The following is a 12,514-nucleotide window of genomic DNA, read 5'->3' on the forward strand; positions in this document are numbered from 1 at the left end:
AGCGAAGGGGTGCACCCTGTTCTAGGCGGGGTGGGTGGTATGTAGCGTCGGGCGTAAGTCCAGGGGGCCCGAAAACCTCCGTTGCCAGCTGATATTAGAAGTGCACCATTTTTGTGTCATAGTTGCTCTATTTTGCTTTTCAGTATTTGCTCTTCAAGCATTGTAGAAAGCTCTTCTTTCGTACTTGAAATTCATTCTGTCACGTTCACGGTTCTCGACCCTAAACACTCATCATTCACACTCATCATTCATCAGTATAGTGGAATATTAGCCCGTTAGAGGTTTATGTACTAGCTATGTTTTTAGATCAGGATTTTCTATTTTGATTAGTGTTGCGAAAAATTTCCAACGCGAGAGTAAATATGACAATGCACTGACTAGTATTTGGTGGGAATCCTTTTGGTTTTTAAACTCAATCCAATATTTTATTTATTTAATCAAATTAGTTACAAGGATTCCGCGGCATAAGACCGTGAAACACCATCTCATGGGAGATAAACCCATGCATTACTAGGCCTTTGCAGGCGCAGCTTTAGAATACGGAACATATGAAAATATGTTACCATATTCTAAACTGTAGTCCTTTTGTCTATACTATGGGCGTCCGTCAATCTGACACCGTTGGATGCAACGTGTTGGACGGGCGGGTAGCGCTCTTAGCGAAGGGGTGCACTCTGTCCTGGCGTTACGACGTCCAGGCGGGGTGGGTGGTATGTAGCGTCGGGCGCAAGTCCAGGGGGCCTAAGAACCTCCGTTGCCAGCTTATATTAGCAGTGCACCATGTTTTATGTCATAGTTGCTCAATTTTGCTTTTCTGTATTTGCTCTTCAAGCTTTATATTTGCAAAGTCGAGTCACTTTTATTAAAAATAAAACTCCCTGGGGGGGCCAGCCCATATACTAAATCGTAGCCGTGAAATTTCGCCGATATTCTTACTTTTAATAAAGTGAGAATATCATCTTTAGTTTTTGCTAATCATACGTTTTAGCTTAGGCATTTCAGCACACATGAAGAAAACTGGTAGGTGAAAATACCTTTGGCCTTGTTCATTTTTATGCCCAAAGCTCATTCGGGTACTTAGATGTACTCGCGTGGGTGGAGGGCGGTGGACAAGGTTTAGTTTTAAGTGTACATTTTGGCGACTGACAAAAGTAGTGAACCAATAGTGAACCACGATAGAAGTTCCACATGTGTGTGTGTGGTTAGGATGTGGGATTTGTATCGTTTATTAACAATCTTAACTTACTATAATATTACAAAATACTTATCAAGAATAAATTGAAAAATTTTTACATTAGATAATTTAATAGAATGCGAAAATGAAATGTATTACTTTAGCATAATGTTCACTATTATTTGTCAGTCGATTTCAGCAAAAAGGTATGATTTTATTAGAGTGTGAAAGTTGAATTGAACTCGGGTGTCGGAGGCGTCCCGGGACGTTCTCTCTAGGTGTAGGCATTTTTGCACCCGGGTGGTTGTATGAGAACCGTGGAGTGAATTTTTGTGAGAATGATTTTTGCCCTTTTTTAAATATAGCGATAGGCAGGCAGGTAGTTTACTTCTGGTGTGATTGAGTTTAGTTTATAAGTAGGCAGGGCCAGAGCAAGCTTTCATGTTTCTCTTCGTATTCTCCTCTAATACGTGAGAAGCTTGTATCTGGGGTTGGGAAACCAAAAATCAAGAGAAAAGATGAAAATGCAATTTAATTAATTTATCAATTAATTAATTTAGCATTCTCTCTTGATTTTTTCAAGGCCAAGCCTTATTAGTTTGTAAGTCGTAGTCGTGGTACTAGACCCGATTACAAAAATGAAGTATTAAAGTGAAAGTGCAGTGAAGTGAAGTGAAGTGAAATTAAAAAGTGTTTTGTGCTTGGACATTTGCAAAAATTGTGCAGGTATGCGAGTAGCGATTCAAGGGATCGTTGCTCGTTTACGTGTTACGTTTTTACAAATGTCTGAGCAAACGTAAAATTTTCGCGAGTGATTTTTGTGAGGCAATTGCCGAAGAAAGAAGAGGCTATATGCTGAAGAGCCCCGGCAAAATTTGCCCAGAAGAGGGGAACTACTAATGGCTCTCCATCTTCGGATGGACAGTCATTCTGTCACTATGCTCGCTAATTTGTTTTTTCATTTTTTAGTTTTTTTGTGTATATTCCTTTTGCACATATCGTCGAGAAGATAATAAATTCGAAATTTTACGAGTTCAACAGCCAGCTCGTTGAATGGTCAACTCGCGTTTTTATTTCCCCTATTTCCTTTTTCTTTATTACTTTATTGAAATGAATTATTCTTATCTTATCGATTTTGCACATAAATTATATCTTGTATTTTCATTTTATATCTGCTTAAATTCTCATTTTATTGTATATTTCTGAGATTGCAATGGTAGTTATGTATTCTGTTCTCGGCTTTTACTATTTCATTTGTAATTGAAATTATAATGTTAATTATATTTTTTGTTTCAGCATTTTATTATTGAAATTTTTATTTAAATTCTAATCCTAATAATTATGTTTTGTATTACAGCATTTTATTGTTAAATTATTATTATTTTCTCAATTGTTTCTGATATTAGGATGTTAATTCTATTTTCTATTTCCAGATTGTATTGTTTAAATTTTTATTTTATGTTGTCTGTTTTGAATGGTTTCACGTTATTGTGTATCTAATCCTAATAATTATGTTTTCCTTTACAGCATTTTATTGTTAAATTATTATTATTTTCTCAATTGTTTCTGATATTAGGATGTTAATTTTATTTTCTATTTCAAGATTGTGTTGTTTAAATTTTTATTTTATGTTGTCTGTTTTGAATGGTTTCTCGTTATTGTATATCTAATCCTAATAATTATGTTTTCCGTTACAGCATTTTATTGTTAAATTATTATTATTTTCTCAATTGTTTCTGATATTAGGATGTTAATTTTATTTTCTATTTCAAGATTGTATTGTTTAAATTTTTATTTTATGTTGTATGATTTGAATGGTTTCACGTTCTTATGATTTTAGGGTGGGTCACTAACGTAGCCACCTCCATGTGGTGTGACCTGGTAATTGATATCGTTTTCTAAAGATAACTTTTAGAAAGCGATATCAAGCTAAGAGCTACAATAAAAAGATTTATATATTTTTTAATTGGGAAACAATAGTTTAAATTCAGAAAAGTATTTTCGGGATTGCAATATTACCATACAGAACGTATAACTATAGTGATTTTATAGTTCCTGAAAAAGGAACTTGTATGATTTTTGACTAATTACCTCCTTCTTTTCGAAGTCGATTAAAAATAAAATAAAAAGAAAATCACAAAATATGGAATTTAGAAAGAACGAAGTTGTTTGATACGCAATGGTAGAAAGAAATCAACCCTGGCAAAGATAATTTTCGATGAAACGTTGACTGTTTTATCGACGCGGAATTCGAAATTCGGCCTCGACGCTCGCATCACCTTAAAATCAATCCACGATGAAGGACTGTTAGCGACTACTACAGTTAGTAATTGGTACTAAATTCCTGTGGCGCATGCGTGTTTGATCCAGTTTAGATGTGGCAATTGGGTACTGTGAGGTACCATTAGGAGGAGATCGACATAAATGCGCTCGGCTATCAGCGTTATTTTGTCGAGTCCAGTACCCGACAACAAGATGTCTCATCCTGATTATGAGCAAACTGCTCACGATCATGCTGCATTACTTCTACTTTTGAGGCCGATTGGTACACAGATCAAACAAAAAACTGTTACCAGGTTATGTGAGCGGATAATTAAAGCAGGTAGTAGATTCAGCCTGACCGATTCGACTGGTGGAACACGTGAAATTCTTGCAAGATTTGTTAGGGAGCATCCTGTTGAAAATAATGATTGGGGAGATTTTCAAACCCACAGAAGATTGCTGGGTTTAATTACGTTCGGCAAATATGACAATCAAGCAGAACTAAATGAGTTGTGTAGAGTTCATGAAAGTTTAAAAGTAAAGTACAGTGCAACATTATATGATTCACGGGCTGTACTGTTTGGGCCATTGGAATCAAGTAATGCCCATGAACCACCAGCATCATTCAGCACTCCTTCTAATTTTAAAACTAGAGCTGTGTTTTATGTTGATGAGACATGTCCTGATCTTGAGATTCATGTCATGGAGTGCCTCAATTCTCTGTTTTGGATTCTGGAATCCAAAAGATTAGAAAGGTCTAGAGAAAAAATAGACAGGGTTTCTCTTTTATTAGCACCTTTTGAAAAGAAAGATTTCATAGGATTGGATCTTGAATCTAGAAATAATAGAAAAAGATGTGTGGGTAGAATGACAAAACATTTGGGTGATCTGTGTCTTCAAGCTGGACTCCCAGCAGATGCTTTAAGTAATTATAATTCTGCAGCTAGTGTACTACAAGCTGTGAATGACTGGCTGTGGTTAGGGGCAGCATTTGAAGGTTTATGTGCTGCTTCTGCTTTAGTATTATATCCAAACATGTGTAGAAGTCTTCCATTGCAAAGAAATTCTTCCCTTCAAGAAGGAAGCCCAGGTAAGCAGAGGTATGTATAAATCATACTTCCACTTTCAATTTAGATATAGAACCTTAGTTATAGTTCCTTATACTTAGGAGGGGTTCACAAGCTGTTGGTGCCTTACCATCACCACCTGCTATAGACGTGATAAAATCCAGTATACCACATATTTTGTTACCTGAAGAAATATCAAAGAAATATCGCGAAGCAATCGTTCATTACAGCAAATATCAGTACGCTGGCATAATTGAGACCGAAGCCAGCTTTAAAGCTACGAGAATATCGATAGAACAAAATTGTACTTTACAAGCTGCTTCGTATTTAAATAATGTAATACTTATAAATCTGCCATTAAGCGAACAAGAAAAAGTACGTAACTTAATCGGAATATTTATTAAGTCATCAAATATAATGTAACTAAGTGTGTGCACAATTTTAGATCGATAGGTTTACTACATTATCCGATTTATATACGAGTTTTGGTTTTGTTAGAAAAGCATCTTTTTGCTTAAGATTAGCAGCAACAAGACATGTGTCTCAAAATAATCCTAATCCAGATTGGCAGCAGTGTTATAACTTAATGCTACAAGCCACTTCTGGATTTAAGTTGTCTTTGGATCCTGCTGATATGTCTCCTGGTAATTTTTAATATAAACGTATCAAGTTCTTGTATTGTATTAGGATAAAACATAAAAAAAATTATTTGCGCAGAAAATCATCGGGGTTGGCCGGTTATTCAAATCCAAGTAATAAATGATCTTGTCGCTGCTGCTAATCGTATGGGTAATCCAGCGCTAGCAACAAGGCATATGACATTTTTACTTCAAACGATGTACAATTATTTAACTCCTAATGAACGCAAAGAAACGGCTTTGCAACTTCAAAGTGTATCTCAACAATGCGAGGGTGCTCCCGTACCTCTTGTAAGTTTCATCGAAATATATCGCTACTCCTAACATTAAGAAGAATAAAATCTTTTTTTCACTAGGTTTTAGATTCTGGTACAGTTATACCACCAGCAAATTTAACAAATCTTCCGAAAACAAAATCGTTTGTTCTAAAAAATATGCAGCCGCATCTTCAGCCTCAAAAAATTGAAAGAGTCAAAGAAGATCATGGCCCCTTTCTATTCACACCAATTAACTTTGGATCATTAGAAAGAAAAAATATATCTAAGAGCAAAGTTGGTGCGTTCACGTATCAATTTAGATATCGTTTATAGATTGAGGTGCATGTTTTGTATAAAAAAAAAGATATAAATGGTTACAGATTATTTATGGGTAGAGGGTGACATTTGTGAAGTATCGATGCAACTTATCAATCCTCTTCCGTTTGAGCTTCATGTTTCTAACATGAGACTTCTTACGAACGGGGTGGTATTCGAATCAATTCCCGAAAGTATTACGCTTCCTGCTGAATCAGGACCAATTGCAGTTACCTTAGCAGGTAGACCCAAAGAAGTTGGAGATTTAGAAATTCTTGGTTTTAGTACGCATACATTGGGGGTGAAATCTAACTGTAGACTAAGATATATGGAAGGAATGGTTCATTCTCTATACACCGTTGAGGTGGTACCAGCCTTACCAAGGATAGAAGTGGCTACAAGTTTACCTCAAACTGCGAGCTTTAGTTCTGGGGACAATATAGTAACTAGTGCAAGTGTATCGTTGTACGGCGGTGAAAGGTACATTTCATTAGACGCAAGTATCAATGATACTTGTACTCTAATGTTTTAAGTCGAAACGTAATTTTCACTCTTATGTCGTAGTGCCGAGTGTACCGTCACCATTACTAACAGCGGACAAATTCCAATTGAAACAATCGAACTGTCTATACAATCTACATTGGATGCAATAAGCGAAAGTAAGATATTTAAATGGAGCGATGAAAACTTAATGACACAATTGCCATTACAACCTGGTACCAGCGCCAGTCTTACTTTGTACTTATATGCGGCTACAGACTTCATAGCACCTACAACCAGAAATGGTAATGGTGTTGATAATATTTTCTACGTTTCTTCAATATAAAATCTGATTTTAATTAATCGTTATATATCTTTTAGACATTAGTAGCAGTACATATCTTAGTCAGCCGAACAGTTTAATGTCTCATTCAGGACACAGTTCCTTACCATCTAGATTAAGTTCTCCGTCGCATACGAAACGACAATCCGAATTAACTTCCTCGTTTAGATCAGGCTTAAGTTCTCATTCCGGGCATTCTTCCTTGGCAAGTTCGCGTTTATCAAAACTTGCCGTTCCATTACATACATCAAACGTTATAGAAGGACAATTAAAAATAAAGTATTCGGGTGGCGCAGGCTTGACGGCTGGTTACTGTCGCACATCGTCAGTTTTTGTAACTATCGAAATGTTACCTAGCGTACAAATCACGAATTGGGATGTACTTCCAGCAGAAACGTAAGTGATAAATAGGAACAATCTCCTATTTCAACTACATAGATTGCTTTCTTTTCAGGCCATCGCAATTTTATCTAGTACTAGATTTAACAAATATGACCAATCATGAAATGGAATTGCATTACACGCAAACTAAATGTATATACATGGAGGGTAAAGAGCCATGTAGAATCCCCGTGCCGGTGGATAGGTGTCCACTTAGTAAATTATCTATGGTAATGAAGAATTTAATGCACTTAATAGGACGAGTTTGTAAACATTCCTGTTCATATTTTATTGGTAGTTAAACGGGGCTGGTGATATCGGAGAACTTCAGAAAGTCTGTTCTGAACACATTGCTTCGTTAGTTGATTTACGCTGGCAATTATTAGGCACAGAGTCGATTGGCAAAGCGACCCTTTCGGGAATTACTCTCACCCAAGATATGTTAGATCTTGTTAGGATGAGTCCTTTGCAATGGGGTACGTTTAAATGGTTATCGTACCGATTTTTTCCTTTAACCCCTCATTATATCCTATTAATTTAATAATTAATTAACATTGTTCGCAGAGATAAAAATAAATGATACAACTGTCAAAGCTCAAGATGAACTCACTTGTAGTTTAGGTGAATGCGTTAGCCTTGGAATAGGGATATGCAATGCCTTGGAGCATCCCTTGAGTGATCTCATGTTATCTATTAATTTTTATCAAGATCATCATAACGGTGTAAACAATTATCAATTAGAGACGAGATTATCGATCGCTGGTGCAAACAAAGTTATGCTTCCATCAGTAAGTTGCTGTAGTCACAAAGTGAATCGCCATGTGCATTTCATGTTGTCTCTATAAGTGTTTCTTTTTTAGTTACAGGAATATGGAAGAATTTATCACGAGTGTCGCGTAGTGTTCTTCACAGCAGGACAATACAAAATAGATATTCGATGTAGCAGTAAAGAATCAGCCCCGAACACGCCGGTACTTTGTTCGGAATTGATAAATGCTGGACATACGTGGCGTTATATACCACCAATTGAAATAACCGTTGATGATTATTAACACACATGAAGATATTTTGTGTGCGACTATGTAATATTTGTAAAAATGAAGAAAAATAAATACGTCTATCCTTTGTTACGATAATTATATGTGACGTAATTTAGTAATTAAAACTTTTACTCTTTATAATAAACTACCAAAAAAACTTGTGTTCCAATTTTTACTTATCACCTAAACTACCGGTGGATAAAAGTGATTTGTATTTGTATTTTTCTTCCAAAAACAAAAAACAAAGTATTTTACGCGAAAATGTTTACGTAGTCAAGGGTCAGTTTATTCCGTTATAAAAAATTATTTTACATTCATTTAATACTAAATATATTTATCTTTATCTGAATTTCAAAATCATTTTTATAGATAGAAATTATATTTTTTGTTTTTTTCCTAGAGGAATCATTTCCATTTCTTGCAGATTTCTTCTAAATTTTTTATAAAACACAAGGACATCTGGATGTGCCCATACTTGTTGACTTTCAAAGTCTAAGACTCTTAAAGACTGCAAGCTTTGTGCCCTAGAAAGTGCTACGTACGATTGCCCGGCGTTAAATACTCTGGCAAGGCACATTTCTACGCAATCCAAAGTTAAACCCTGACTTTTATGAATAGAAAAAGCCCATGCTAATTTCAATGGGACTTGTTTTCTGAAAATAACGCTACCACTGTTCGTTTTTAAATTCCATTTTTCTATTTTTGTGTGATATTGGATGCCTGATTTAAATTTAACTACTGGCATGTTATCTACAAACTCAGTGACTACACCTCTTGCTCCATTTACCAAACCTTTAGATACATTTATGTTTTTTAATAACATTACTTGTGCACCTACTTTCAGTATTAATTTATTAGGGACAGTTAGCTGTTTATTTAATGTTGTAACCATTGATTGGTCAGAGTCCTGAGCCACATAAACTTTGGATTCACCTTTTAACTCATTTAGCTGAAATTCATTAATTTCTTCAGCTTCCTTCACATGAGAACAAAGTGTTGTTGCTAGAATTCCATTTCCCTCTATCTTTTGTTTAGCTGTTGCCTTAAGAGTATTTGTAATACTATCTGTAACTCTACCAATTCTGATATTATTTAAAATCTTTATAAATTCAGGGTCTTTTTGTCTATGAACTGTTTGTAATTCAAAATTGAAGTGCACGCATTTCTCCCATGAGTTACTTTGAAAACAAAATTTTGTCTGTTTATCTAGTTTTGAGATAGGAGGTAACTGAAAAAAGTCTCCACATAAAATTAGTTGAATTCCGCCGAATGGTCTTTCATTTTTACGAATATATCTAGCAACAGCTTCAATTTTATCAAAATAATCTGCATCAATCATGGAAATTTCGTCTAATATCAAGTATTTTATTTTTCTCCAGATAGAAGCAGAGCTACGAGCAGCCATTTGATAGCATCTATCTAAATTTGCTGTTCCCAATCCGATTCCGGCGAACTGGTGTAAAGTAACTCCGCCGATATGACATGCCGCTACGCCCGTACTTGCTGTAGCCATCGTAACGTCAGGTGGAAGAGCTTCGATTATCTTTTTCAATAGAAACGATTTTCCTGTACCAGCACCACCAGTAAAAAATACATTTTTACCGCTAAGTACTGCATCTACGATTCTCTTCTGTTCCTCCGTCAATTGTATCGTTGAATTGTCATAAAGTTTCTTCGCGCAATTAGGTTTAGATGCATCTGTATCCGAGAGTTTCCTCTTAATACCAATTTTCTCGTTGACCTTTTTTATGTCAGTACTGGTTATGGGGCTAACTTCTTGATAACTATTGAATTGTTTATTAAAAGGTAGCTTTTCCTTTAATGGATGTTTTTTTATTTCTTCCGATTGGCCTGTGATCTTGACATATATTGTCTTTAGGAAATTAACTAGCTGAGCCGTTGGCGCATTTGACAAAAATAGCGTACAATTTTCGTTATTGAATTTGATTGAAGCTTTTCCTTCGTTCATAAACTTGTTAAAAATATTTACAGATTTCAGTAAAAACTTTGTTATGAGATTTGATTTATCTGAACGTACTTCGACAAATATTTCATGAGGATTATTTCGAATCAAGCGTAAGGACGCTGTTCGATGATTTACTTTTCTCAGGATCGAACCTCGTGAGTCAATCCATTCAATTGTTACAGAGCATGTCACTGAACAACCTTCTTGATCCATATTTACTTACAATAATTTTATGTATAACTAATTCAGTAGAAAAGAATGTATCAAACTTGATAAACACCAAATAACTGTAAATATAATTTTCGTAAAAGAGTCTTCACTGTACATACATAACACCTACTTTTATTCGATGAACGCCATCTCTAAACAGTGATTACCGCCAAATACTAGGGATATTTTTCTTTCTTAAGGAATAGACGCCTCGAGCACGCTCACCGTTCCTCTACGGAAAATGGCGATCTAAGCCAGCGGAGGGAAGGACCTACATAAAGATAGCCGGAAGGAATAATAAAATATGATTATTTTTAATTTTCCTTAGTGTATTTCATTTGTAAATCGTTTGTGATTAATTATGAGTCTATTTTTAATGTTTTTGACAAATTAGTCCTTTTGCAATTAGCAATTTTATTTCAATCATGATGTGAGCCGAAACTTTTTAGTAATTTTTTATAATAAACAGATTTTATGATAACTGAAAACTGTAATTGATTGGAAATGGTTTGTGATTTACAAATATATTATTTTCATTGTTTTCTGAGTGAATAATTTCTTAATTATTTACAAGTTTGTTTTATAATAAATAATTGTACTGTAGATGTGCTACAGACCTGATCGTACCCATCACTATCCCGAACAAGTGAGTTTCACGATTTGTTCGTTTTTCGTTCTTATATTTCGCTAGATTCGGTCGAACCCATCACTACTCCGAACAAGTGAGTTTCACGATTTGTTCGTTTTTCGTTCTTATATTTCGCTAGATTCGGTCAAACCCATCACTACTCCGAACAAGTGAGTTTCAGTACTTGTTCGTTTTTCGTTCTTATATTTCGCTAGATTCGGTCAAACCCATCACTACTCCGAACAAGTGAGTTTCACGATTTGTTCGTTTTTCGTTCTTATATTTCGCTAGATTCGGTCAAACCCATCACTATCCCGAACAAGTGAGTTTCACGATTTGTTCGTTTTTCGTTCTTATATTTCGCTAGATTCGGTCAAACCCATCACTATCCCGAACAAGTGAGTTTCACGATTTGTTCGTTTTTCGTTCTTATATTTCGCTAGATTCGGTCATACCCATCACTATTCCGAACAAGAGAGTTTCACGATTTGTTCGTTTTTCGTTCTTATATTTCGCTACTTGCTTTGGGGTCCTTGACACCCCGGTGATTTAAAATTGCATGCAGCATTACCGGTACCTTGGGGTTCCTGGTACCCCAGGTGCCAAAATGTCGGTATGGAAACGGTATTACAGGGGCATTGGGGTTCCTGACACCCCAATATGATATCATATCGGTATGCAGAGATAGTTATTGGTGCTTCGGGGTCCCTGGTACCCCAGATGCCAAAATGTCGGTATGGAAAAGGTATTACAGGGGCATTGGGGTTCCTGACACCCCAATATGATATCATATCGGTATGCAGAGATAGTTATTGGTGCTTCGGGGTCCCTGGTACCCCGGATGCCAAAATGTCGGTATGGAAACGGTGTTACAGGGGCATTGGGGTTCCTGACACCCCAATATGATATCATGTCGGTATGCAGAGATAGTTATTGGTGCTTCGGGGTCCCTGGTACCCCGGATGCCAAAATGTCGGTATGGAAACGGTGTTACAGGGGCATTGGGGTTCCTGACACCCCAATATGATATCATGTCGGTATGCAGAGATAGTTATTGGTGCTTCGGGGTCCCTGGTACCCCGGATGCCTAAATGTCGATATGGAAACGGTCTTGCAGGGGCATTGGGGTTCCTGACACCCCAATATGATATCATGTCAGTATGCTGAGATAGTTACCCGTGTATCGGGGTCCTTAATACCCCAATATGATATCAGGTCGGTACGCAGCGGGTGTGATTGGCGCAGCGGGGTCCCCAACACCCCTGAATATTATCAGGACCGTATGAAGAGGGCACAATCAGTATAATTTTTTTTCAGAGTTTATTTAATTTACTTTATTTGTTCTTTTTTGCTTATTAAATAAGCTTATCGAAGGGTCATATCCCTTCATTTATGATCATATCCCTCTTCTGGGTTTGTTTTATTTCTGCATTTATTTTACTTTTTCCAGATATTTATATAAGTTTATCCCTCATTATAGGCCACGGCCATCTCAGTATCCCTTACATCCCTGCAATCCTTGCGTCCCTCCATTCCTTCCATTCTTATTTAATTCGTTCTTAAGTACCCTTTTTTTTTTTTTTTTTTTTTAACGTGGTGGAAATCTTCAGAAAGACACCTTCAGCCCCCCTGGGGAGGGGCCGGAGGTAGTGTGGGATTTTTACCCACTAAAACCACCACGGTGGCCTGCACTAGGGCGGTAGAGAGGGTCCTTTGACCCTCCGCCATGTGCCAAACTCCACCGACATCGGGG

General features: G+C 36.4%; 2 protein-coding genes across 2 annotated transcripts; one reads left to right on the top strand and one right to left on the bottom strand.

Moving 5' to 3' along the window:
* The first annotated feature begins 3,029 nt into the window (after positions 1-3,029).
* Positions 3,030-8,264, top strand: brun (trafficking protein particle complex subunit brun). Its single transcript, XM_034322215.2, has 12 exons — positions 3,030-4,536; positions 4,605-4,878; positions 4,949-5,147; positions 5,221-5,432; positions 5,498-5,696; positions 5,779-6,193; positions 6,278-6,498; positions 6,575-6,932; positions 6,991-7,147; positions 7,216-7,393; positions 7,482-7,705; positions 7,778-8,264. Exons 1-12 carry the CDS (start codon positions 3,599-3,601, stop codon positions 7,967-7,969), a joined length of 3,567 nt encoding a protein of 1,188 aa, XP_034178106.2. The 5' UTR covers positions 3,030-3,598; the 3' UTR covers positions 7,970-8,264.
* Positions 8,265-8,333: 69 nt separating this feature from the next.
* Pif1 (Pif1 DNA helicase) lies at positions 8,334-10,299 on the bottom strand. The gene has a single exon (XM_034322216.2). It carries the CDS (start codon positions 10,134-10,136, stop codon positions 8,334-8,336), a length of 1,803 nt encoding a protein of 600 aa, XP_034178107.2. The 5' UTR covers positions 10,137-10,299.
* Positions 10,300-12,514: the final 2,215 nt, after the last annotated feature.

This window comes from Osmia lignaria, chromosome 4 (assembly GCF_051020975.1).
Source record: "Osmia lignaria lignaria isolate PbOS001 chromosome 4, iyOsmLign1, whole genome shotgun sequence".
Classification (NCBI taxonomy): Eukaryota; Metazoa; Arthropoda; class Insecta; order Hymenoptera; family Megachilidae; genus Osmia; species Osmia lignaria.

What these genes read in the sequence shown, in the direction of transcription:
- brun (XM_034322215.2), top strand. Translation starts at nt 3,599, where the DNA reads ATGCGCTCGGCTATCAGCGTTATTTTGTCGAGTCCAGTACCCGACAAC. An exon ending in TATATCTAAGAGCAAAGTTG is followed by an intron (nt 5,697 to 5,778) that starts GTGCGTTCACGT and finishes AAATGGTTACAG; the next exon opens with ATTATTTATGGGTAGAGGGT. An exon ending in ACAAAGTTATGCTTCCATCA is followed by an intron (nt 7,706 to 7,777) that starts GTAAGTTGCTGT and finishes TTTCTTTTTTAG; the next exon opens with TTACAGGAATATGGAAGAAT.
- Pif1 (XM_034322216.2), bottom strand. Translation starts at nt 10,136, where the DNA reads ATGGATCAAGAAGGTTGTTCAGTGACATGCTCTGTAACAATTGAATGG.